Consider the following 27,006-nt stretch of genomic DNA (forward strand, 5'->3'; position numbering starts at 1 on the left):
ATTTTATCAGTTGGTTAGCTGGAAGGACTACAGGAGTTTTGTTTGTCTTTTCTTTTGGGGGTAGGACCTAAGGGGCAGGCAGTAGAGTGTATCCCACTCCCAGTTCTTACATAGGCTCTTCCTTGAACTGAGCAAGGCCCTCCTGTGGCTTTGTTGATTCTTTCCTTCCCTTGGAACTTCATTCTCCGCCCCCATTTCCTTCCACCACCCCACCTCCCACCTGCCGCACAGGTGACCATTCCCACTTGCTTGATACGCGTCCTTTCATTGGCATGACACTTGATGTGCGATTTCTGCACACATGCATTTTTAAATTAGCTGAACAGTCTCTGCTACAGACCCTTTTCTGCAGTCTACTTTTTTCACTTAGAAATATGTTTTCAGATCTAACTGTGTGGCTCTGTATTTAGGGGCTTCATTTCTTCTAATGGTTTCTCAGCATTCCCCATGTACCTACTTCACTTGTTCACCGCCTCAGTGACCTACAGCTAGATCACAAGTGACTTCCAGTTTGGCACACAAAGCTGTCGTGGGTGTCCTTGGACGCGTCTCCCCAGGGGCTGCCTGAGACTGGCTGGGGCCTGCACACAGGGACACTGAGTCAAGGGTCTGTGCCTGCTCAATCCAAAAAACCAACACCAGATCACACACCCATGCAAAGCACACCAAGACTCTGTTTTCACCCCATCACAGGCTCCTCATTTCTTCCCCAGCTTCCCAGCATTTGCTAATCTGATTGAAGTAAATTGATCCCTCCCTATCATTTTAACTTGCATTTCTCCCAATTACTACTGAGTACGCACATCCCTCTATATGCCTGCCAGCCTTTGGACTTCCTCCTCTGTGAACTGACCGTTCTTAGCCCTCTCTTTTCTTTGCTTGTTTTTCTCTTGATGCTTTGCAGGAGTCCTGTGTAGGTCCCAGAAACCAGTCCCTTGTAGGTTAAAATAATGACAAATATCTTCTCTCAATCCATTTCTCTTACACATTTATTCATGACGTTCTTTTTGTCACAACAACGTATTATGAATATTTTCCATGTCATTAATGACTTTCTCCTACAGCTCCATTTTTGACAGCATGGAGGTAACTAACCCCAAGCATTTAGGCGTTGCGTAGTCTCCAATTACTTCTATGAGCAATTCTGCAGTTGGCACTCGTTGGGTCCCAAGCCCTTCTGTATATTCATGATGAAATAGATTGCAAAGCATTTCTAAACTCCTAAAGGATATCACTGTGTCTAAAGATTGGTAAGTTTTCAGGGTCTGGCCCCTGATTTCTGAGTGGCCTCTCCCAGAGCAGGGGAGAAGTGTAGGGACCTCCTCCCGCCATGGTAGGAGGGTCCCCCTTCCTTAGGTATGGTCATTTCTTTAGGGAATCCTTGCTGACTATTGCTTCTGTGTGTTTTAGGGTTATATGCCCAAGTGAGTGTCTGTCTGTCTACTGTTCCATCCCCACAGAGGTTCCTTGCAGCTGGTTTCCTGGAGTCAGATCCCAGCTGTTCTTGATTCCTGGATTCCCAGCTGCCCCCACAGCTTTAATTACCCCCTGAAAGCTACAGATCACTACACACTAGCCCTGGGAAGAGAAGAATGTTGGCCTATAACCGGGACTGGCGTAGAGTACATACTTAATAAAATGTTATCAAATGAATGAATAAATGTATAAATGAAAGAATTAACCTATAGATGGATGACACCCAATTCTCTCTCTCTAGCCCAGACCCTCTTCTTAAAAAGACTTTTTTTTCCCTCATTCCAAGATTGCTACTTAGATACTCCCAGATTCGTAAATGTGACCGCATCCAACTGCCCTCCCACTCACCAAAATCCAGCACATTAGCCGACAAGCCCAGAAGATGATTTGTACAGCCAAACCAACTGCCCTCGACATCCTAGAACATTCCCTTTGCGGCCACACCTGCAGGTGCTACAAACGGATTCCTTCAAGGAGCCCTTTTCCGCGTAATTGCTACCCGCCACGTTCTCAGGAGAAGCAAGAGGGCCGAGGAAGCGCGGGTCAGGTCGGAAAACAAAAACACGGCTTAGCTACGGGGCTGGGTGGCCATTCCGTAGAAGCATGAGACACCGCCTGCGAAAGTGACAAAGGCGTGTTTCCCGAAGTGAAACACCTGCAGCCAGTTCCCCGTGAAGAGACGGAGAATTTCGAAAAACAAGAGTTTGAAAAAAAATGGGGATCCGTGAAATAGCACAGAGAAGTCGGCTGACTCAAATGTCACCGTGCAGGTGGCCCACCCTAGCCCTTCTCCCAGTCGCACTTTGTCCACTGCAGCTTATTTGTGAAAGGAAGGTCTGGTGTGACAGAGGACGAGCAGAAAGGCTTCTGGCCCACTTCACAGTCCAGTCTGCAATGCAAGTGCCAGCCCCGCCTGCTTACCCAGAGTGACAAGGCAGGAGGGCATGAGGGTGGCCAGGCAGGGCAGACCACGATGAGGGGGTTGTGCAAGGTGCCTGCCTTGGGTGCAGGATTTAAGGGGCGGGGGGCACCCAAAATCTTGGTAATTGAGATGCATGTATTTTAACACATGTTAAAAAAAAATCAAGATTAATGCAAAACCCCCACCATGAGCAAAATATGATCATTTTTAAACAAAGCCAGTCCCTGAGCCAGCACTGCCTCCCTCTCGTCACCCTCGTCCCAGCCCTAGAGGGTTTGGGTCAGGGCATTTTCCAAAAATAGTAATAAGCCAAACAAGTACCACTTCCAGGCTATGGCTCGCTGATAGGACATGTTGTGAGCAGGGACGCCAGAGCCACACTTGCTCAGGATGGAGCCTAACAGGTTTAGTTAGGCCAAGTGACCAAACCTATCCCTGCCTCAGTTTCTCCATTTGTAAAAGGGGGACAATTATAGGACCTTCTCCCACAGCACCGTGATGATGAAATGAATTCAGAGTGTTTAAATCGGTGCTTGGCCTATGTCATCTTTAGGATGGGGGATGAGAATTCAGTGGTGCCTACTTTATGCAGGTGTGTGTGTGCTCCCCTTCAATAATCCTCCTGCTACCCAATGACGTCCCAGCTACCGGCCTTGGTCCACAGATGGCACTGAGCTTGGGGGAGGAGAGTGACCCCACCCAGGACCCAAGAGGCGGTCAGTGACTGAAGTAGAATCTCCCCCCGACCTGTCCACAGCCCAGGCTTTGCTGGCACAGACCCCCAGCCCCCACCCACAATGCACACAGGAGGCTGAGCACAAACAAGGGCATGCTCCTTTGCAACATCACACAGGCAGATTTCTTAGCTAGATAAGCTTTATGGGGAGGGATGGAGGGAAGGTGACTTTGGTAGGACACATGGATGGGAGGCTGTGGAGAGTCCCAGAGTCTCTAGGTACAGACTCCCTCACCTGCTGGCCCAGTTTCACCCCACCCAACCTGCTAGACCAAGAGCCAGGCTTTCCTGCAGGGCTGCGTGAGGCAGCTGTGTGGAAGCACCGCCCCTACGTGCAGCCACGGGTCCCAGTGGCCAGCAGGACAATAGAATGGGAGCCATGAGAAAGCTCCAGTCCCAGCTTTGCCTGCATGGTGCCTTAACCAGGTTCCTTCTCTCTAGAATGCTGTTTCTCCTCCTCGAAATGGCCCTGATGATCCCATTCCGTGCCCTGTCCTTTATGCATTGGCCACGGAAAAGAAGCAGGAAAATGAGTCACTAAAGAGGGCCCTTGAGTGGGGCGAGTGTCCGTGGGCTGTGCAGGGGAGGTTCTTCTTCGTGTATCACATGAAGGGCAACCAGATGACAAGTCTGCAGCAGCCCCAGCTGGGAGGGGCAGGCCTACTGTCCTCAGAGCAGACCTATGGCCTCTAGGACCGGAGAGGACAGAGAGGGCACCCAGCTCTCCGGGAATCACTGTCCACCCATGCTCCCCACCCCCATCTGCTCAACACATGCAGAAGGTCTGCATTTCTGCTGTAGAATCAGTCCAGAGGTTGCTTTGCACTGTGCATCCTGCCCATAGCCCCTGGAGGTGACTACTTGGGGCATGAAGAAATTGCTAGCAGTGGTTGATGTTTTGGTTCCTAAATAAACATTTTGATAAGTTTCCACCCCTGACTTTCCAAACGGAAGATTCTCAAGATACAAGATGAGGTGTAAGCAGCCCTCCGAGTTAAGACGCCAAGAAATTATTCTGGTGAGAAGAGGGCAGGAGGGTGCACAGGGCGACCCTCTGCTGGAGTAGGGGTAGGTAAGAGAGAGAGCTGGGGCTCAGTGCACTTTGCAGAGAAGCCCCAACCTGCAGACCTAGAGCTGCTTTGATAAAAGTGAAAATGCAAAGGCCCTTCATACTTTCTTACCAGTGCATGATACTGTCCGGTTTCTAGAATGCAAGCTCGGGGTGCAGGGAGGAGCCTGTTGGCCGGACGCTTCACTAGAGATGACCCACAGGCTCTAGAGCTAGGGCAAACCTTGGAACCAACAAATGTAGAATAGAATTAGCAACATCTCATGCGTGGCTGAAAATGACTTATTTTCCTTTCCATAAAATGTCATTCCTTCCTGTATGTCAGCATATCCAAAAACTCTCACCCCTGTATCAGTAAGAACCTGACCTCAATCTCAAATCCTCCAGAAAAAAAAAAAAAAGCAAAGAGCCATTCTTGTGCAGGGTGGACTAGACCTTGTTTCTTTCTTCCCCATCACTTCATATAAACAAGAAGAGCATACAAATTACAACCATATTTACAAGGAGACGAGGCAGAGCTGGGAGAAAAAGAGGGAGGTTGTGATAATAATGGATTCTCTGTATATCTCACTCTACAGCAGGCTGCCTTCAATGGAAAGAACTTGACCTCAAATTCCCACACCGATGGGATGGGACGAGTCTGGCCCTGGCATCGTGGGATCAACAATTCCATCCTGACCAGGAGGGGGAAAAGTGGCAGAGAGAGTTCAAATAGATTCAAGAGGCTACTCTGGAGGTTGCTCTTATGCAAGCTTCAGTTAGACATTGCTACCTGTCATAACCTGCCAACCCCAACCAGGACCATTCCAGCCAATCCTAAAGAATACCTAGGGCAATACATAAGATTCCACAAGAGTTCCAGGCACTAGTATAACTTTCCAGAAACCTACAACCTCCAGATGGGTCCCTGGTCCAGATAAATCCTGAAACCTAGAAGGCCCAGCCTCTCCAGAACATCAGATAGTTCCATCTCCCTACCCCATATTAGTGACAGACCCTTCCAATAGCAAAAATTTAGAACTGCCATAGCCCAAACAACCCCAAAGAGAAGTATGGAAAGATCAAAGGTGATGATGGAATTATACATAGAAGGCAGGATTTAACAAATGAATATGAATGCTGAATCATTAAAATGTTATCTCTCTTAGTCTCCAGTATCTTGGAGCAGCTAGAAGTAAAAACCTAAAATTGTAGAATTGTAACCCATCCAAACTCTGAAATATGTTCTACAACTGATTGTGGTGCTGTGCTTTGAAATCCATTGCTTTTTTGTATATGTGTTATTTTTTTACAAAAAAGAAAGAGTCGATTTCAATGATAAAAAAAATTCCCGTGCCGATAGGTAAAGAGCTTGGAAGCCGTCTCTCCTGCCCTCACAATAAGAACATTGAACAAACAGAAAATCGAAGTCTTTGGGTCCATCAGAGAATCAAGGTCACAAGACAGATCATCACCCCTAAAACCCGAGAGACGGGAAAAATAGAGACGCAGAAGCTGCTGGAGCTGGAGACATCTAGGAACATGTAAACAGTAACTTTGATGAACTGCTGGAGGCCTAGTGGGGACCAGCGTGAGAGTGCAAACCTCCAATCTCAGGGGTGGGGGTCACACTTTCACGGGACTTATCTCCAGTGGCTCCACCAGGTTCTCCAAATGAAGACTGGAGAAAAATCTCCTTGTGTTTGGCCAGGGGGAGGGAAACAAAACGGGGCCATCTCCGCCAAAAGGCCTACCCAAGAAGGAAAAGAATTTCACCAGAACCTCCACGGCCCGGGGAAGGGTGGGGAGGGGGGCGGGAAGGGAAATGCCTAACTCCGCCTCCCCCCTCCCACACCATCTCACATAAGGGGGTGGGAGGTGCAGGAAGCTGAGGCATACCTCTGAGTCACAGCTCAGGAGCGCGGGCCACTAAAACACGGAGGCCTAATCATAGGATTACAGACTACCCCTTCTCCCACCCCCCACCACCCCCGCAGCAGGGGTCCTGGATAGTAATGAGGGTGGGGCGTGGGAAGAGTTTGTCCCTCAGTTGGGAGAACTGCTAGGGATCAGAATCTATGGAAGAAGGCGTTTCTAGAGAAACTCAAACACAACAAGGGACTCAAAATGGGACACTAGGGGAAACTGGAGCCTCTGGCACTTTAAGCTACAGGAAATAGTAGCACAGCCTAATGCCCAGGCAGATAAACATAAACCTTCTGACCAAAAGCCTGCTTATCTCTGTTCCTCTTACCCGACACGTCATTACAACTTTTAACCAAAAATTACAAGATGCACTAAAAGGTGAGGAAAAATATCCAAAACAAAAGCATCGGGACCAGACTCAGATATGGTAAAGATTTTGGAATTATTATGGCCAGAATTTAAAAGAATTATGATGAATATGGTGGGGGCAATGGAAAAAGCAGACTTATGCAAGAACAGATGGGTAATGTAAGCCAAGAGGTGGAAGCTCTAAAAAGACTCAAAAAGAAATATTAGAAATAAAAAGTATGCATAGTAGAAAAGAGAAGGGTGACATCATTCATCATTAAGGAATGCAAATTAAAACCAACCTAAACCATCACTACCCACCTATTAGAAGGTCTTTAAAATACAAAGAAACAAACTGTACAAAGAATAATATCAAGTGTTAGCAAGGATGCAGAGCAAACAGAACCCTCTCATCCATTACTTCACTAGTATGGGAAAGCACACTAGTGAAGCCACTTTGGAAAACGATTTGGTGATTTCCTATAAAGTAAAACCTGCACTTGCAATAGGATCCTGCTCTTCCACTCCTAGAGAAATGAAAACTTTTGTTCCTACAAAATGAATCCTGATAGCAGCTCTATTAACAGCTGCCCAAACCTGGAAACAGCCCAAATGTTCTTCTACGGGTGAATGAATAAACAAACCCTGGTACAGCCGGAACACGGAATACTACTCAGCCATACACAAAAGGTCAAATATTGTCTGATCTCACTGATACAAAATGATTAGAATAAGCAAATTCATATAGTCAGAAACTGGAATATAGGTTACCAGGAGCTGAGGTAGGAGTAGAAATGGGGAGTTGATGCTTAACGTGTACAGTGTTTCTACTTGGTGTAATGGAAAATTTTGGTAATGGGTGGTGGATATTCTGTAAAAAGCAAAACTATAGGGACAGAAAGCAGATGGACAGTTGCCAGGGATTGAGCATAAGGAGGGTGACTCCAAAAGAGCAGAAGGGACCTATCTGAGGTCTTGGAAATATTTTATATCTTGACTGTGATGATGGTTACATGACCTTCTGCATTTGTCAAAACTGTAACCAAAAAGGGAAAAAAGTTTTCCACATAATTATACTTCAATAAACCTGACTTGGATTGGAAAAAATATATACTGAGGTAGGACAGGTACTAATAAAAAGCAAAAGGTTGTAGTTTTAATCCTTGGGCCTCAGTTTTTATCTGAGATACAGGGAGGATACAAATACAGATTAGTCCTAGGTAAAAGTTCCATTTGGGGAGAGTTTATTTCATTTTTATCTCTGGGTTATCTCATGTTATCTCCACAACTTCCCGGTGGGAACAAATAGCGGCAGCATCTTACAGAGACTGAAAATGAGCCTTAATGAGAGTTCAATGGCCTCCCAAGGTGACCACAGTTTGATCTGCCTGACCCCAAACTGCCCCCATTCTCGACATGACACAGAGGTGGGACAAGGTGACCTTGAGCCATCCTCAGATAAGGGGTCCCTCAGGGATTTCCCAGACATTGGCTTCAGTGGTGGCCAAGTGAGGAGACCACTCCCAAGTTCTCACCCTGATCTTGCTCTCTCTGGTTATTTTTCATCCAACTAAAACCAAAAACTATGCTCATAATTGATTGTTTCATCAAATTGACTAAACTGTTAAATAAATTGGAAAGGGCCCGGAGGCAACTTGTTTGTACATATCTAAAGCAAAGGCCAATTTACCTGTCCATGACTAAAGAAAAAGCCAACTTGTCTGCAGGTTAAAGTCTCCCGCACATGCCTTAGACAAGTTATCTGTGAGATAAGTTATCTGGGACTCGCCAACCTTAAAAAACTAGCTGCTAAGGATGTTCTAATATTCTTTGAACCTTTGCTTTGATTAGGCCAAAAATCAGGATTTAGTCAGGAAATGAGGTAGGGAGGGGGCAGACAAGTTTTCTCAGTCACCTGTTAACATCCCATCCTTTTGTAAGGGTTGCTTTTCTTACCTTTTGTTTTTGCTTAGCCAATCATACTCTTTCTTGTGTACTATATAAGCTGCCTATTTCTTGGGAGAAATGGAGTGTTTTTGTCTCAACATTGAGCATTCCCAAATTTGCAAACTGTTTCCTTGTGATAAATAAATGATCTATCATTTTTTAAATTCTTAATATGTGCCTTTTATTTGATGAAATTTATAGACAAAGTGGGTCTATTAAAAGGAAAAAAAGTAAAAGTATAGTCAATTCAGTATGATGACTATAACGAAACGAAAATTACAAGAGCAGTCTCTACTGAGTGATTACTATGCACTGGTCCTGGGCTGAGAGCTCTAGATGCAGTAACAGACTCCATTCTCCCTAAAACCCATGGTACAGCCGCTGTTACAACCCCCCTCATGGGGATGAGGAAGTAGAGTCACGGTTGCCCCGGGGTGACAGAGCTAATACTTTCAGTGCTGAGGCATGAATTTCCTTCTGGCCTAAGACCTGGGCAAGCATGAGCTACACACACACAGTATTATGTCGGAAGGATTATGGGGAAACCAGTTTTGAAGTCTCTGCATCCCACACCTGGGTTAGCTCTGGGCCAAGAGGACAGATAGGAAATAGAAGTTGCTCAGAAAACATAAAACCCAAGAATTTGCAGAATGTTGGTGAGCATATTGGAATTCCTATAGCAAGACAGCATTCTAGCTAATTCATAAAGAAAAAGGAAAAAGGAAGGGGGGATGTGGAGATGAACGTCCTTGGAATGGTAGTCCCAAGGTTTCCCTGTGGGTGCATGAGCAACGACTTGATAGGAAGTCAAATAGGCTAAGCCTTGCTGTTGACCTTCAGGTGGCCTTGGGAAATGAGAAACCAAGACCTCCGGGAGACGCCATTCCTTAAGACAGTGGTCCTAAAACTCTAGCATGCATCTGAATCTCCTAGAGACTGCAGGTGCCCACCTTCAGAGTTTCTGACCCATTGGGTCTGGGGAGGTGTCTAAGAATTTGCATTTCTAATAAGTTCCCAAGTGATGCCGATGGTGCTCTTCCTAAGATTACACCTTCAGAGCCTCTGCCTTTGGAGAAGCCCTCTGCAATCAGAAGTGTCTTGTCATCTAGATCTTTATCTAACATGGCTGTGAGCCTTATTACCACCTGAAAGGGGCCAGACAAACCTTATGTGAATAAGACAATGGACCTGAAGGGTGGTTGGAGAGAATGAAGCAGCTAAGGACAAGCCTGTCCCAGGCTGCCTGGGGTCAGGAGGAGATGGCTGGGGAAGAAGCTGGAGCTTTGCTTTACTGAGGGCCTGCTGAGCTCAGGACGATGTGTCCATGTGACTTGATCCATAGAATGATCCTACAAGATGGGATCATCTTCCAGATGAGGAAATTGAAGCTTGGAAGCAAGAGCTTGCAGCTAGACAGTAAGGGAGCCATCTTCTCACCTTACCCCAGGAGAGAAGTCCTTTATCAAGTCAGTAGTGCATTTCACTGAGGACCCACATTTTGGCATGTGCATGTGTGTGCCAGGCAGGGGGTCAAGGAGGTTAGTGAGATATTGTAAAAGGAGGTCCCTTTGCTTCTGCCCCTGCTGGCCTCTATGGGCTTCCATGCTACAGGTTCCTAAACCAGAAATCTCCAAACACTGAGCAAAGGACCTTCTTCCTTGCCTGCTCTGCTCAATCATCCAGTGAACCCTGTGCATGGACCACTTCCAGGGTTCTTCCTCCACCTACACCTCCACCTTCACCTCCACCTCCACCCCCACCTCCATCTTCCCTCTCCTCTCTTTGCCACCTCCCGCACCTCACTTGGTTGCAGCGTGGATAGTAACTGTCTTTGGAGGAACAATGGAGAAAAGAAAGGATTTTGTCAATGTGCAGCGTCTGCTCAATGGGAACCTGGGCAGGCATCCTGCTTCCGAACAGCAGAAGCTCAAAAGAGACCTCCCTCTCTCTCCAGAGCTTAGTGGTTCGGCTGCCTCTGTGAAAGTCAGCAGAGCCTTGCACCAGCCAGACCTTTCCACTCATTCCATAAGCATCCATGGAGCAGGTCCTTTGTGGCGAGCACAGCATGAGACTGCCACCTTCTTAGAAGCAAGTTGCAAAAGAGGAGCCGAGTTTAGAGTTGCAGAATGAAAAGGGCAGACTCAAAATAGTCTCTGCAGCTAAAAACAAACTGAGCAAAGACCGGATGTGAAAACTGAGAAAGAAGTCATCAGTATAGGACACAAAGCGTCTTCCCACCCCCTCCCTGCTATTTCTAAAGAAACCACTTCCCAAAAAAGGCATTTAACAAATATCCTGATTCAGTCTGCGCAAGGAATGAACCACCAATCAAAGAACTGGAGCAGGAAAACCTCACAGGGACCCCATCACTGCCTCAGCAAGAGCTTCCACTGTATTAACCCCAGGCCTAGGAGAAGGAAATCAAAGTTTTACAATTCTTGGAAGCACAGTGAGCAGACAAAGTGTGGGATTTGGCACCATCCTGGGTTCAAATCCCAGCTCCTAAAGTGGTTAACTGGAGTTGCAGAAGTTATTCACCCAGTGCTAATCCTAATTTGAAAAAACATACAGTTGTGAAAATTCCCTCTGATGGCAGTCAAGCAACAGATGCCTCAAAAGTGCTCAGGAAAGGGGGTCCCTTCATCCAATCAGCTGGGACAGGAGGTTGCAGAATGAAAGTGAGCTGAGCTTGGAGGATGCACAGGGTGCCTGGTGAGGGGTGGAGCATTCCTCAGGAGGTAAGACAGACAGAGAAGAGGGCAGGTAGGACACGGTTTCAGTAAGAGCAGAACATAGAAGCTGATGCTTTCCAGACAGGCAAAGGGTGACTGGAGATGGTGCTGAATAACCTGCCTGTCACACCACGAAGGGCCAGCAAAGTCCAGTGGACACACCCAGACAAGGCGTGCTGGATAATGGGGAGCTGCTGAACGCCCCTGGACGTCAGAACCCACAGCGAGCCGGTTTCTAGAAAGGTTGTTCCTGGATGTGCCTGGAACAGGGAGAGGCAAGAAGTCAGCAGACCACCTGGGAGGCTGGTGCACAGCCCAGGTGTGGGGCAAGATACATTTGGATTGCCTTGGAAACTGAGAGCCAAAGGGACCTGGGAGAGAGAATCCAAAAGGATGGGCAAATCACTTGATGAACTCAGAACTGGGGCAATAATGGCCAAAGAATGGCCAGGGGGAGCCCGTGAGCCCATTGAATGGGTCTGCGTGAGTCCCAGGCATGAGGGTTTTTCACAGGGTCTCAGCTGATTCTTAGTGTCACCAGGTGAGGCTGGGGTCATGGGGAGATGTTAGAAACCCCCGGCCAATGGCCTGGCTAAAGAACCTCTGGAGAATCGAGGCCCAGAGAGATCAAAGAGCTTATCTAGTGTCACAGAGCTGGTGAGGAAGAGAACCAGCACCAGCCCTCAGGTCCTACCTGCACCCCCGATGTGAGCAGGACAGGGCTTGAGGGCGGCAGGCCATGGACAGGCCGGCTCAGGGCATCTGGAAGTAGGCCCTGGGAGCATGGGCGGTTCAGCTGGCTTCTTGCATTGATTTGCTGGTACCACCCTGAATGTAGCCTTTCTGGCCAGGGCTGACCCTCCCTTACTCCAAAGGCCGGTGGAGGGCTGTATCAGGCAGACCTGATTGGGATCCTGCTGTGTGGCTTTAGGCAGGTGATTGCACCTCTCTGAGCCTCAGCTTTTTCAGTTGTAAGATGGGAACACTCTCTTCCACACAAGATTGTGGGAAGAATGAAGCAGGTAAATGCATGTGAGAGTGTGTTCTGCACGTGCCAAGCCTTCGCAAAGTGTCCGGGGCTCTGGGCAGCATCCACAGGTCCATCCCTGGCCTTTCCTGCACCCTGCAGGTGGCTGCCGCAAGGTGTCTGGGATCCACTAGGCCTTCCTGGCGGGGTTTCTGGATATCAGGGCTCCTGAGGGAGACTGAGCTCACCGCAGCCACTGAGGGACCCCCTGGGGCCTTGGACACTGCTGGAGGGTCCAGCCGAGGCCAGGATAACCTGCCTCCATTCCGCGTGAGCTCCACTTCCCCTCCTGCCTCTCTCACCTCCCAGCAAGCCTGGACACAGGGTCTATCCAGCCTCCAGCCCTCTCACCCATAAGGAGCAGGGCTGGGTGGCCATTAGGCCACACGAGGGCACTGACTCAAGGGTGAGAGGTATGGATCTGGGATGGAGGTGAGCCAGGACCAGAAGGGTGGGCCCGTCCCCAGTAAGGGTAAGGGATGGAAGCCAGGAGCAGGAGAGCTGTTCCCGAGGAAGTGCTCCCACGGTGAGAACAGGAGAAAGCGCAGAGCCCTGAAGGATGCACCAGGGTCAAGGATACAATGGCCAGGAGGAGCAGGGCCTGTCCAGATCCTAGCCTCAGCCTCACAGAGGACTCAGCACTGCCCTGGACGCTGCCCCAGTGCCTTCCGTTTGGCGAGGCGTCTGTGCCCTCCTGCCCTGGCTGAGGTCCGAGCCTATCTATAGGCAGGAAATGTCCAGAGCAAGGACCTGAGGCTGCTCCAACCAATTCAAGAGGAGAAGGAGCGGCTCGGGGTGTTTCCAGAAGGCCAGGAATTCCCCTGAAGACTTCAGATGAAGACTCCGCTGGGCAGGGGTCAGGCACGTTAAGCAGCACCTTCCTGGCCCCCAGCACTTCCTGTTTCTGATCCCCCTCCCCGCCCCGCCCCGCCCCACGCTTTGGCACCCCTACCAGCAGACACACCTCTGTGGGTTTTTTGCAGCAGCAGAATACAGGAACTCGAGGTGCTGGGCGGAAGGGGCCTGGTTTGGGGTCTCGGTATGTGTACCGACTTCCACATTGTCAAAAACACCCAGGGAGCGGTTCCCCTGTCCCAACTCCATGGCACAGCTCCGGCCGGCCGAACTCTCGCTGTCATGCAAAGCCACAGAGCTGGTCGTGTCACACATAGCCAGGAGCCCAGCTGCCATTTCCACGTGAGCCTCTCCAGCCAGTGGCGGACCCGTGCTTTGGCCCCCACTGAGATGCAAGAAAAGGTGCTTAGGTGGGAACAGCCTCACTAAAGGAACATCCACCCACAGAGACATAGATGTTCTCCAGTCTTGCGGGTGCTGTCATCAGAGAACTACAGATTCAGAGAGAAGAGGCAGTTTCCCTGAAATCAAGTTGCCAACCAGCCTCAGAATGAAGGCTCAAATCCACACATTTAAGATTTGGAAGAGGCCTCCCCTCTCACCACACCACCTTGGCTGGCTTTGCACCCTTGCTAGGGGTCATAAACACCCCTGGGAGAGCCTCAGCGGCCCACGGGAAATTGCTTGGGTAGTAGCAGCGTTGTGGGGCTCCCTGGCTGCTGTACACAAAGTTGATGACCCCAGGCCATCTGAGTTCTGGCACCAGGCCCACTGTCCAGCCCAATTCATGCCACCAGCGCGTGGACAAGGCACACGGTCCTGGGGTCCAGCTGCCTCCCTGGGGAAGAGCTGGACCCCCAAGGATCATCCAGCCATGAGCCCTTCCAAACCAGGGGCGACGTTGGCAACTATTGCCCAGCTGCCAACAGCAGGGTGCCCAGCCTTGGCCATTCACCACCCAGTCCAAGCCATAGTGGCCCATGAATAGTGACCTCTCTAAAAGGCGGGTCATTTGATTCTTCAAGACTTAAGGGACATTTGGACACTGACCCATGTCCTGAACTTCAAAGGTTCACAGTCTCAGGGGGTGGGGACCCATGGGGCAGGTGCTGGGTAGGGAGGACCCTGGCTGGAGGTGCAGTTCAGAAGGGAGAGTGCTGGTCTGCAGGCTTCTCACAAGGAGGGTGGCATCCTGGGTGCTGAGGCGGAGGGAAGTGTTCTCGAAGGAGCGCAGAGGGGCCCTGCAGAGCGTGTTCACGTGGGAGCCCCTAAGGCTGAGCACAGGGGGCAGAGCTGGGGAGGCCGTGGTGTGGGGAGGGTACAATAGCCCTCCAAGGGCCCCTTGCGTGGCTGTGGTTCTCACTGTAGGGTCCTCAGCAGGAAGGAGACTGGAAGAGAAAGGCTGAGAGACCGTGTCTACAATTCCACCATCAAAGCACGAGGGGCAGAGAGAAGGAGCTGCTTTTGGGGGCAGGTGGTGGTGGGGGGGGCTGTAGCCAAAAAGTTAAGATTTAAGGGACAATTATGATTACTGAACCATTATACAGATAAGAGTGGACAGCGGGACATAACTGAAATCTCTGAACTGTAATCCTGAGGCCTGCATCTCTGATGACGATTATAGAGTCTTTATCTTGTGCTCTTGTGATTATAAAAACCCGTGACTGACCGTTACTTGCATCCATTTATCCAGGTTTTCGACTTTAGGGTCTTAAACGATTACTGAAGACAGCCCCTCATGTTTAGTAATGAAGGGTCTTGGGTCAGCCCAGAACTAACCCACCTCAGGTCCAAAGTTGTCTTGATAACTGAAGCTGGATCTAACCAAAGTGGGCCCACCTGACATGCACAGTAGCTTAGAGTTTAACTTATCAGTGACCTTTACCTCATCATAATACTAAAAATCACGCTCGTGTCATATTAAGATGACATTTTCTTACCGGTGTTCTGACTAAGCACGCAATCAGTCTGTGCATGTCCATAACCACGTCACCTCTAATAACGTCATCTGGGGCCACCATGCTCTTTACCCTAAAACCTGCCTGTCCTGGATACTATAAAACTATCAGAATTATTGCAGTTTGGAGAGACAGATTTTGGAGCCAGTAGACCACCTGATCTCCTAGCAAAAAAACTCTTCTTCTCACTTTGAAACCCTGGTGTCTTCAGGAATTGGCCATTGAGTGCATTGGGCAGAGGACTCCCCTCCTTCGTCTGGTAACAGGGCTGGGGGTGGGAGATGCTCAGAGGGGCAGCACAGAAGCAGGGGCTTTCGGGAGGAAGCCTCAAGGGGGGTGGTGAGTGCTAAGGGGACAAGGTAGAAGTGTTCCAGGCAGAAGAACAGACAAGAGGGTGGGACAGGTGAGAGCTGGGGCTGGTTTTGTGCCATGAGGAAGGCTGTGAGGAGGGGTGAGCAGGGGAAGGTGGGGGGTTGGATCAGGAGGGCACGTCCCCAGGGCTGGGCTGGGGTCTGCTCTCCACACCCTGTCGTACCCACATCCCAACTCCCAGGAGAAGTGAAACCATAGGGGAATTTGTAGCAACTTTCATACTTGTAAGGTTTTGCTTGTTAAAATGAGAAAGAGAGCGGGCCACGGTGGCTCAGCAGGCAGGGTTCCTGCCGAACCCTGCCATGCCGGAGACCCGGGTTCAATTCCCGGTGCCTGCCCATGTGGGAAAAAAAAAAATGAGAGGGAGCATGGGGATGCAAGGGTAATCCAGTGGTATTCAATTCCCGGTTCCTTCACTCTCCCCAAACAAACAAACAAAAGTTCAACAAGTGGTGCTGCAATAATGAGATAGCCACATGAAAAAATAATGAAATGTGGCCCCACCATACAGCACACACACACAAAAAAAAATGAGAGGGAGTAAAACATTTCAAGGATGGCTCAGTCGGCTCACATGGTAGTCTTGTTTGACTTATTAAATTTAAAATAGGATTTGGTCAGTAAATAATACGCAAAAAATCATGGATTAAGCTTTCTAATGTGTCTGGAAGTTTGCGTTCCCAGCTTTTAAGGAAGTAAGCATCTCCTCTTCTTCACCGAGCACAAAATGTCATGGCAAAGTGAGACCACAGACCACTCACATCATCCACAAAGGGAGCTGCTTGCTTTCTTGGACCCCCTGTCCCCTACCATTGGGCAGATCTGGAAAGCTCTGCTTTTAGCCTAGTGAGATGGGACCTGCCCCATGAACCGAAGGAAACACAGAGCCAGCAGTTGGAGGCAGGGGCTTCACCTGCTGGACTGAGCCCCTTTGCAGCTCTGTGACCTTGTTTCCACACCCACAAAATGAAGCATTTGGAAGAGTCACCTTTTAAAGCTCTGTGCACCCACGGCTTTTCCTATTAGCTCATGCTGAGCACCTTGAGACTTCTCTCTGGGTGCTAAAGTTCTGCTTACCCAGAATGAGTCTCCTACAAGCTGATGAATCTCTTGATATGTCAGGAATATTGTTTAGCCCAGACCTATTTCTTCTACATGCCCAGGAGATGAAAGAATGGGAAGGACCCAGGGATTGAGTGGGCAAAACGGGGAGACAGGGACATGAAGACACGCCTCTCCCCCTGCAGGGGATGTCCTCCAGGGTGACCCGGCACCAGCCCCCCATTGCTTCTTCCTCTCTGCCCCTCCTCACCACACACACACATTTCTCCCTCCTCAGTACTGTCAGACACATGGCTGGGGAACTCAGCACTCATCATATGATGGCTTCGTTCAAATGTCTTCAGTGGTGCCCCATGATCTATAGGAAAATTCCCATTTCCTCAATGAGGGAGCCCTTCCCACTCCTATGTGGTTCTCTAGTGCTCCCCTCCCCAATGGAGTCCAGCCACAAGGAACTCTTCACTTATACTAGACCCTTTGTCATCACTCAGACCATCCCTTTTGTCTTCAGTGTCCTTCAGGCCCGGCTCCAATTGTCCAAATTCTGCCATCCTTCCAAACAGTTCACAGCTTCCTCCTGGATCCAGGTTTCCCGATTCCCCAACCAAAAATGAAACCCTGCCCTGACGGAACTTCCAAATCCTTCCACTGGCTACCTGACCATTCTCAGATCATTCTCTGCAGTTGCTCTCTGCAAGTTGCAGCGTTTTTCAGTGGCCGGAGCCATCTCAGTTAATCACTACAGCAGGGCAGCGAAGTGCGAATGTGCCAAATGTGTGCGAGTGTGAAAAACAGAAGTGTAAGGAGTGCACATCTCCCGTGCAAAGACCTGGTGTGTAGAACCAGACAGCGCAACTGTCTCCATTTTGCTCTTCTCAGATTTCTAATGTCCCCTTGGTACCAACCGTGAGAACTTCAGTACGCGTCACTTTCTTCCTTCTATTTTCTTAAATTTATTGTCTTCCTTCTATAATATTATATTTAGCAACATGCTTTATGTTTCTTTTGTATTTCCTCAACTCTAAGTTTCCATCAATTATAAAATGCCCCCCAATCACTTAATCCCAGCATTTTATGGGGTAAACCATCCCAGTAAATGCACAGCAAAAGTACGACTATTGCAATGCATTGAATACTGTGAAGAATGAGGTATTTCTTAGAATGAGGGCACTTTAGATGGGTGATTATGGGTCAAGGAGATGCAGTAAAATCACCTCTGTGCCTTTCCTCCCCTCTGTCCAAGATGTGGATACGCCCCATCCTAATTGCCCCGTACTGTAATTGTGTCACGGAGCCCTCACTGTGGGAAAGGAAAGCAATCACATAAGAAGAACCTGGGTTCTAATTGCAGTGTCCCCTTGGTAGGTGTGAGCAGTGCCCATCCTGAGGCTCGTGGCTCTTTCCTGGTCCTTCACAACTCCACAAAGTTGGCAGCAGAGGGCCCAGGGAGCTCCTCCATATGCCCTGGACGCCATGTGGGCATATGGGTTCTGTGCAGGGACAGGAACTGGAGGCTCAGGCCTGTTCCAAAGAGCTTAGCACCCTGTGGGTCACTCCTTGCCCACCCTTGGCTGGCAGAGCCTCCTTCTCGCTGTCCTCCTCCCTCTCAAATGGCCACATCCTCAGGGCAGAGATGCTGTCTTTGTGGTACGCATCCACCATCCGCCACCTTCTGCACAGAGAGCCTTAATTCCATCCAGGCTCAGATATTGCCTGGAAAAGCCTCTCTGGGTTCACTGTATGTTGTTGCAAAATTATTAGCTCCAGAGATGTTTTGGCTGACTTCCATGTCACCATCTCTCATAGGTTCATATGTTTATCCACCTTTGGTTATGCATCCTTTTATATTTCATGCATAGCCTTTACTGACGTGAAATTTGGGTAGTTTTCTTTTTGCTATATTGAAAACACAAAAATCAACTGTTGCTTCCTTCTCTTTCTTTGCAAACTGCTTTTTGCATCCCAGACAAGTCTTGTCTGACTTACAATTGATGTATAAACAGTTTGATTAGACTAGTCGCCCACCATCTTATTATAAGCATATTCTATGGTGCCCTTGCCCTTCAATTATCAGACTTAAGGACCACAAAGATCACCCATAATTGACTTATTCCCTCCTTGATGACTGGACACTCAGAAAGTTCCATTGCTATTTCAAGTAACATGAGGGGGAAAGGACCCATGCAACAATTGTTTTGTCTCCATTGAATTATCTGGGAAGGTGAAGTATCAAAAGAGGGATTAATCATTGGGCCAAAGGATAAGATAGTCTTCACTCTTCTGCCAAATGCTGACTGTTCTTCTCCAGAAGCTCAGTTTCCTGAACTCTTTAGTGGCAGTGTTGCCTAATGTCAGGGCATGGGCTGTAGAATCAGGTAGAACTAGGTTCAAATCCCAGATTGATCACTTGCTGCCTGAGGCCATGGGGAAGGACTTTACTTTTCCAGGCCTCCATTTTCTCATCTGTGAAATGGGAGTAGTGCAATTGATCCAACAGAGAAACTATCAGGATTAAATAAGATTGCAAATGCAAGTGTCCTGTCCATTGCCATCCCTTTACCTTCCCCCACTTTCTTTCTCCTGGGAATTACTTGAAACTAGCAGCTTTTAAAATATCTATCAGCCTTCTTGGGCTATGTTCTGCATGAAAGCCTCTGGCCCAGAGCACAAAGCACAAGTCCCTGAAAGGGTCTCATCTGAAGGAAACATAAAGCCCTCAGAAATTCAAGCCACCCATGCAATGTCAAATTTTTTGGCAGCCACTTTTAAAAGGCAAAAACAAATAGGTTAAATTCATTTTAAAAATATATTCTATTTAACCCAATGTATCCCAAAAAAGTCATTTCATTGTGTCGTCAGTGCTTTGAAAGTTAGTGCTGTCCTTAAAATCTGGTGTGTATTTCACATTTACAGGACATCTCAGTTCAGAGTAGCCACGTTGAAAGTGTTTGGTAGCCATAAGTGGCTTGTGCCTCCTGTACTGGACGGCCCAGCTCCAGACTTTGAGAATTACCATGTTGAAAGTCCTTTAAAAAGGTGCACAGATGTTTCAAACAGGGCCATCAACCAAGGGCTTGGGAGCAGGGAGGGAGAGGTGGACGGTCACTGGAGCCATCATGATGTCTACATTGGGATGATTTGCAACACTTTCAAAAGTAAGACAACAAAGGCAAGTTCCTAGTTGGAAGTAAAATGAAGGTAGCTCTACAGCATGGCTCACCCAACTCTTGGAAACCCATCTTCCAGCTTTCTCTGTGGCACAAGCTCTCTCTCCTCTCTGTCCTGGTTCGTCAAACAGCCTTGTGTTTCCACCATTATGGACCCTTGTTGGGAACTGGAGGCTACACCAAGTCGCCAGTTCTCTATTAGATGTCCAACAGGCATCCCCACCTTCGTGTGTCTATAGCCGTGTTTCTGAAGAACCACCATCTTCCAAAATGGCTCCTCTTGCCCTTGACCCAGCTCCATAAATGGCAATTTCCCACTTCCTGTCACTCTGGAGTCACTTTTAGCTTCTCCCTTTCTTCCACACCTTACACTGAAAATATTACCAATTTTTGACTTCAAGAAATATCTAGAACCTGACCATTCTGCCCACTTTCCACAATCTCTACTCCCATCACTCTGGACTAAACCACCATCATCTCCATTTCAGATATCAAAATAACCTCTTAGCTGGTCTTCTCATTTCTTCCCTCACTTCCCCACAATCTATTCTCCATGACAGCCAAAATGATTCTTCTTTAAAATGCAAGCATGTACCAGCATCAAACAGTCAAAACTGCGGACCGTTAAGGAATAAAGCTAAGTAAAATATGCACAACTTTTATAAAGAAAGCCATCAAGATTATTTCACATCTTTTTAAGAAGAGCTAATACAACATGAACAGCGATGCAAACCATGCTCATGAAAAGGAAGACTCATTTTCATGAAGATATCAACCCTCCCCCCAAAAATAATCCCAATGAAATCTAAACACATTTTGTTGTTGTTGAACCTGACGAGCTGATTCCAAAGTTTAAACGGAGGAGGGAAATACCAAGAATAGTAAAGATAGTATTGAAGAAAAAACAGTGGGGAGATTTTCTTTCCAGGTATCAAAACTTATTATAAACCACTAGTTAATAATATCATATAGTATTAACGAAGGGATAGACAGTTTGACAAAAAAGAGCCCAGAAATAAGCCCACATACACAGGACAGTTTGATTTACAACAGAACAATTGTTACAGATCGATGGCCAATAGGTAGCCTTTTTAATAAATGGCCTTAGCTATCCATATGGGAAAAAGAAAATAGAATGCTAACCCTATCTCACAGGAGCCAGAAAAATCACTTCCAGCAGACTAAAAGCCTAAATGTGAAGGGCAAAATTATAATTAAAAAAAAAAAATAACAAGAATTATTTTATGAACTTGTAGTAGAGAAGAATTTCTTAGACAAGACACAAAATATGGGTGGATAGATAACTCAAACTTATTCAAAAGTAAGAAACTCTGTCTATATGAACCACAAAGAAAGTAAGGAGACAGAGCACAAACAAGAGAAAAATGTTTGAAACATCTATAAATACCGAAGGTTAATATCAAGACTATATATTGAACTTACAGCAAGCCAACAAGTAAAAGATTTAACCCAACAGAGAAATGGGCTTAAGATTTGAACGCAGGGTGGGCCACAGTGGCTTAGCAGGCAGAGTTCCTGCCTGCCATGCCGGACACCCGGGTTCAATTTCCGGTGCCTGCCCATGACAAAAAAAAAAGATTTGAACGCAAAAAGGACTGGAGACTGGTTAATAAACATATACAAAGATTCTCAGTCTTGGTGATTCAGGACATGAGAATTTAAAACACGGTTATATAGCTTTATATTTCCACTGGGTTTGTAAGAATAAAATATCTGACAACATCCAATGTTGGCGAGGATTCATAGCAGCAGAAATTTTTAAACATTGCTGATGAGTGGGTGAAATAATACAATCACTTTGCAAAACACTGTGGTATCATCTGGGTAGGTTGATACACTCTGGAGAAATTCTTACACGCATGTGCCATCATGTATGTATAAGAATCATTGTAGCAGCACTTGCTTAACAGGGTAAAAACAACCTGGAAATATCCCAAGCTTCACTAGCAGTGTCTTGGAGAAATACATCCAGATATACTCCTGTAATAGAATACTGTGCAGCAGTTAATAGGATGAATTGAAAGCACACAATACAGTATGAAGGAATTTCGGAGACAGAATTTTGATCATACTCAGTGAGTTTCAAAAGAATAATTGCATATTTACAAAGTTCAAAAACATGCAAAACCAAATAACATATATTTAGTAATTAAAATACATTTTAATATATATACTGTATATACAGTAATTCAAATATATAATGGATAAAGAAAAAAAGGGTAAAGACAAACCCAAAATTCAGGACTGCAGTTACCTATATGGATGGGGAGGGGAAAGAAGGGTGAAAATGGCTTCAAGGATGATGATGATGATTTTTTAAAACTGAAGCGAAGGTGTCAGTGCTCAGGGTTTATGTTCCTTTCATTCCTTATACCTTACGCACATTTTCTAAATTTTCTTCTAGCTCCTTTATATCTAATCAAAGCAGCGCTTCAAGTACGGTGGGTCATGTGACTGCTCTGCTCTGAATCCCCTTAAAGCATCCCGTGTGCACAGGTCTGTGAGCCCAGGCACTGAGCCCAGGCAGCAAGGCCCCCCTGGCCTGACCCCCCACACCTACACCCCTGGCCTTGCCTCCTGGCACCCCCACTCGACTCCACCATGCTGACTCTCGCCACGCCTCCACTCCTTGCTTCCCTCTGCCATGTATGCGTCTTTCCAGAAGCCCACATGGCTCCCTCCCTTCCCCGCTCTGCACCCCCTTGGCAGCAGCTCTCTTCAGCCCCTGGCGCCCGAGACGACCCAACACACTGATTTGTTTGCCGTTCATCTCCCATCACCGACCTGCGAGTGTCCCCAGCATCACCTCAGATGGTGCCAAGCACAAGTAGCCTCTTGGGAAATATTTGTTGAACAGTTAAATGGATGAATATCCAGAAAATCATGTTAAAACAGGAGCATTTCCATAGAAAGGCTGGCCCAGGGAAGCCCTAGGTTTAGTTAGCAAGTTAGTGCCTCATCCCCTAACAGAGGTTGGACAGAGGAGCGGTGTAGCTTTCTGGATGTTTCCATTTTAGGAGGCGAGGAGAACACAGAATTTCCAAGAGCCTGTGGTCCTGCTTGTTCAGATAATGTTGACACATCAAAGTTTAATGTCATAATTCAGATGAGGAAAGTGAGGCCTAGAGAGGTACCAACTTACCCAGACTCTGGAGGGTGATGGCAGAGCTGGAGACACTCAGCTCCCTTGGTCCCAGGGGGAAGGGGTTCCCGCTGCTTGGCCCCGTTGGAGACGTGACCCAGGGCCCAGCTCTTGGGGTCTGGGAGGGGAGAGCCCCACAGTCACCCCCCTTTTGCCTACTGCCTTGACAGTTGCGTAGGGCAGTGTCCAGCCTTTCTCGGGTGTGGCAGGGTCACCTCCCTATCAGGAATGGTGAGAAAGGAGGAGGAGGAGAAAGGCTGGACCCCAGCCCAGCAGACTTGATGACGATGGGTTCCCCGAGCAGACACAGGCATCGAGTTGCCTTGACCACACGCGCCGTCTACCCTGCACACTTCCTGCTTATCAGTTTACCTCCTCCACCAGATCCAAAACCCTAGACCAGGCACGGGGGTCACATGGACTGCCCACTCGGCCTCCCAGCAGACAGCCAGGAGGCTCCACCAGACAGACAGAGCCTCCACGCCCACCTCGGGGCTGGCCTGGCTTGGCCAAGAGCACGTCGCCCTACCTGAGGGTGTGGCGGTCAAGGCTGGCAGACATCAGAGGGCATGGATGCCTCCAGACCCGGCCACAGGCTCTCGGGCCAGGGGGAAGAAGACGCGGCCCAGCATCACAGGTCTCCACTAACGTTTCACAATGAATCACTCAAGCTGGGTCTCTGCTGGTTTCCTGAAGAAAGCAGAAGTGGGAGTCAGCCGAGGCCTAGCTCTGCCCGCTCCCCCACTGACGACAAAACTGCTGGAGCTTTGGCTGGATGACTCAGGCCTGTATCAAGGAACCGTACTGGCAGTCCACACAGTGGTCAAAGAGTGTTGGGCGGGGTGAAGAGCCAAAAGGAAAAGGCCAATCTGGGTGCACAGGTTCGGGGTCTGTGTCTTCCTCTTTGTAGCTGTGTGATCATTAGCACTCACTTACCCTCTCTGAACTTCTGACAAAATGAGGATAATTGTTTTCAGACGAATCTAATCAGACTTGTGTCTGAAGTCCCTTCCCAGATATTGCACAAGATCAGCAGCCCACTCCCCAGCAGGCCCAGTGGGATGTCTCAGTTGGGTTCCTATCTCCTCCATCCTCTGATTTACCTTGTGTCATACATCAAGGGGGTCTCCAAAGGTCAGGTGAAAAATTATGGATAAACACTGAAGTAATAGACAAAGGAAATTTCAAATCACAGAATGAGTTCTCTGAAGTCACAAAATCTAAACTATTTCTTGGGGTATGTTAGATTGAAGCATTCCTTATCATTTATCCATAACATCATTCATATAGGACCAGCAGGCATGGTCACTCCAAGAGACTATCTCCGTCTGAATGCCTGACCCTTAAAGCTCAAGCCAGCTCATTCCTTAGCTCATAAAACCAAGTGACCAGTTGCAAGGGTCTGTGAGTGAGAGGCAACATCATCCGTCATGGGAGGCAATGAGGTTCAGAGGTGGGTTCAGAGATGAAAATAACATCTGTAATTAAACCAAAGCAAACCTGCTAGTAGACAGCAGGCAAAATGGGAGATCTTTCCAGCTGAAGGTCTAGGACCCCTGTCCATGCTGGCCCCAAGAGGGAGTTCCTGCTCCAGTTTTCATTTCTCATTCCTCTGTCCATAGATAGAAAGGAAGCTGGAATCGAAGCTGGAAGGAGAGAGTCCAAAAGTGCCTGGGGAATTATCTGGGAAGGGTAATGGCGTAAGTATCACCTTGTCAAGTCAGAATGATTTCCATGTTTTTAAAGCAACAAATTAGAATCCATAATTATACCATTTCCAAGATCGATTGTGCTATCACGTGCATGGTTCTGGGGAAATGTTCATTTTCTAGGCAGCTGGTGCCAAGCTCTCCCTTAAGGAGAGGTCTGTTCTTGTTGACTTGGGGTGGTAGGCTGGTGGAGGTTGGACTCGTATGTGCATGGATGGGCTTGTGCCTAGAATGGAAATGTCTGGCACAGAGCAGAGGGCACTTAGTACAAGAGCATAAGGTGTGAGAGAAGAAATTTAGAGCCTGCCTAAAGGACAAGCAGAGAGTGAGAGAAAAACTTGGAGATATTTGAAGTGAAGAGTTTTAGTGTCTCACAAAAATGCCTACCCCACGGTCCCCTAGGAAAAGCTTCAGCAACATGGTGATTGACTCTTAGAGGCCTATGGTGAGAACAGATTAGATATGAGACCGTTCCACAGAGCCAAGAAAAGTGGCTGACACTGGGACAGTCCTGTACTAACTGTCTAAATGTACAAAAGCAAGGGCAGAGTCTTCGCCTGGGAGGGAGCATATAGAGTCCCACTGGAGCACACACATAAACCAGGTTTTCCAGATGTCTGCTCAGCCAGCACCATGCTAGGCAACTGCACCAGGCTGGTAAAGAGTACTGGAGGCAAAGTTCGAAAATCTGCATTGAAATTCTCACTACTATACTGAGACAGTAACTTAACATCTTTAAGTTATTTCTTATGTATGGAATGGGACAAACGCAAAGTGGCTAAGAACAAATCAAGTTATGTCTACAAAACTGTTTTTAGATATTTAAAAAGGTTGTACAATAATGAGTTACTATTATTGCAAAAGCTGCCCATGCTAAGATACTGCAGTGGCCTAAGGCAACCATGAACTGCTCATGTGAATACATATTTTTGTTGAGAGGAAATGTGAAATCTTAAAAAAAAAAAAATGCCCCAAAATAGCAATTATACTTCTGCTTCCAGTTATGACAGTGTGACTAGAACAGGAAATGCCCTCCCACTAAAGCAACTATAAAATGGGATGGATATGTGAGACAACTGCATTCAGGCATTGAACAATAGGCAGTATAAGACTACGGTCCTTTAGGTAAGGGAAAAACACAAGGCAAGTCCCGCAATTTCCCTACCTTTCTTCCTAGGGGTGCTTTCCTGCCATGATGGAGGGAAGTGGAGCCCCAAGTGTGCAGTGACCCCACTAAACTGAAAGGGTACAAACCACAGCTCCAGAATGCCAAAGGGGCTGGAATTTGCAGGACTGGATCCGGGGAAGTGTGTTTTCTGGAGGCTCATTGTGTGTGTCCTTGGTCAAGGGTTGACTGTGCACACACAGGTTGGGATTCGATGAGTCCTGCTCCAAGACTGAGAGCTGAATAGAGGTAACAAAGAGCATGCAGTATCAGAAAGTGCTGAGAATCCATCTCTTCAGAGTAGAGAGATCTCCAAAAGGCCACACATGAGGATAAGGACCACAATTCAGAGTAGGAGCCATGACCCAGGAAGAAGTTCAAAACTGAAACAGAATAATTTAAGATAATAAAATCAAGCCTGACTGGACAAAAAGGATCTTCCAGTAATTTCATTGCTAGCCAGGGCAAAATTCTACGTCTTTTAAAGGAAGAAAACAGAATTCAGCCTCCTTTCCATATAACAGTCATACTGCCCAGCACACAATTAATATTAGAAGAAATCTGAAGAAGCAGAAAAGAGTGGCCCAGAAACAGGAGGAAAGCTATTAATAGAAACAGGCTCAAAGATTAGCAAGATGTTGGAATTACCACACAAAGACTTTAAAGCAGCTGTTAGAAATATATCAGAGGATTTAAAAGAAAGGAAAGCCATAATTATTGACAAGATAGGATTTGGGGGCAAAGAAAATACAAGAATCACATGTAAATTATAGAACTTAAAAGTATATCTGAAATGGAAAATTTGCTGATGAGCTAACAGGAAATTGATGACTGCAGAAACAGAAAGAATTAATGACTCTTAACCAGATCAATATGAATTATTCATTCTGAAGGATAGAGGAAAAAAGATTCAAGAATAAACAAATGGAAGCTTAGTTACCCTTGGAACAATATCAAATGGTATAATATAAATGTAACTGGAGTCCCACAGAGAAAGAAGAGAGGGAATACAGCAGAAAAAAAAATCTGAAGATATAATGTTTGAAGAATTCCCAAATTTGTTGAAAAATAGCAAATTTCAGGTACTGTAAGTTCAACAAAACCCAAGCAGGATTAGCAACAAGAAAATCACACTTAAGCTCAGAGTCATCCTCCTGAGAACCAAGTAAAAAGATTATCTTAGGGCCACGGTGGCTCAGCAGGTAAGAGTGCTTGTCTGCCATGCCCGAGGACCCGGGTTCAATTCCCGGTGCCTGCCCATGTTAAAAAAAAAAAAAAAATTATCTTAAAAGCGGTCAGAGAGAAAAGAAACACTATGTATGTATAAGGGAACAAAAGTACCCCTTAGAACCAAGCACTCATCAGAAACAACAGAGACCATAAGACAGTGGAA

General features: G+C 47.3%; 1 protein-coding gene across 9 annotated transcripts in view; it reads right to left on the reverse strand.

Moving 5' to 3' along the window:
* WDFY4 (WDFY family member 4) overlaps positions 1-23,475 on the reverse strand; it is a 281,815-nt gene extending 258,340 nt beyond the window's left edge. For 3 of the 9 annotated variants that reach the window (XM_077124655.1, XM_077124656.1, XM_077124653.1), the window contains exon 1: positions 23,269-23,472. Coding sequence is in view for 8 of the 9 variants with exons in the window: in XM_077124656.1 (XP_076980771.1) it covers positions 23,269-23,300 (32 nt within the window). In the remaining variant the exon portion in view is untranslated. Of the gene's footprint in view, positions 1-23,268 lie in introns of all 9 variants that reach the window. The other 6 variants (XM_077124657.1, XM_077124658.1, XM_077124661.1 and 3 more) reach the window with 4 other exon arrangements.
* Between the last annotated feature and the right edge of the window lie 3,531 nt (positions 23,476-27,006).

This window comes from Tamandua tetradactyla, chromosome 13 (assembly GCF_023851605.1).
Source record: "Tamandua tetradactyla isolate mTamTet1 chromosome 13, mTamTet1.pri, whole genome shotgun sequence".
Classification (NCBI taxonomy): Eukaryota; Metazoa; Chordata; class Mammalia; order Pilosa; family Myrmecophagidae; genus Tamandua; species Tamandua tetradactyla.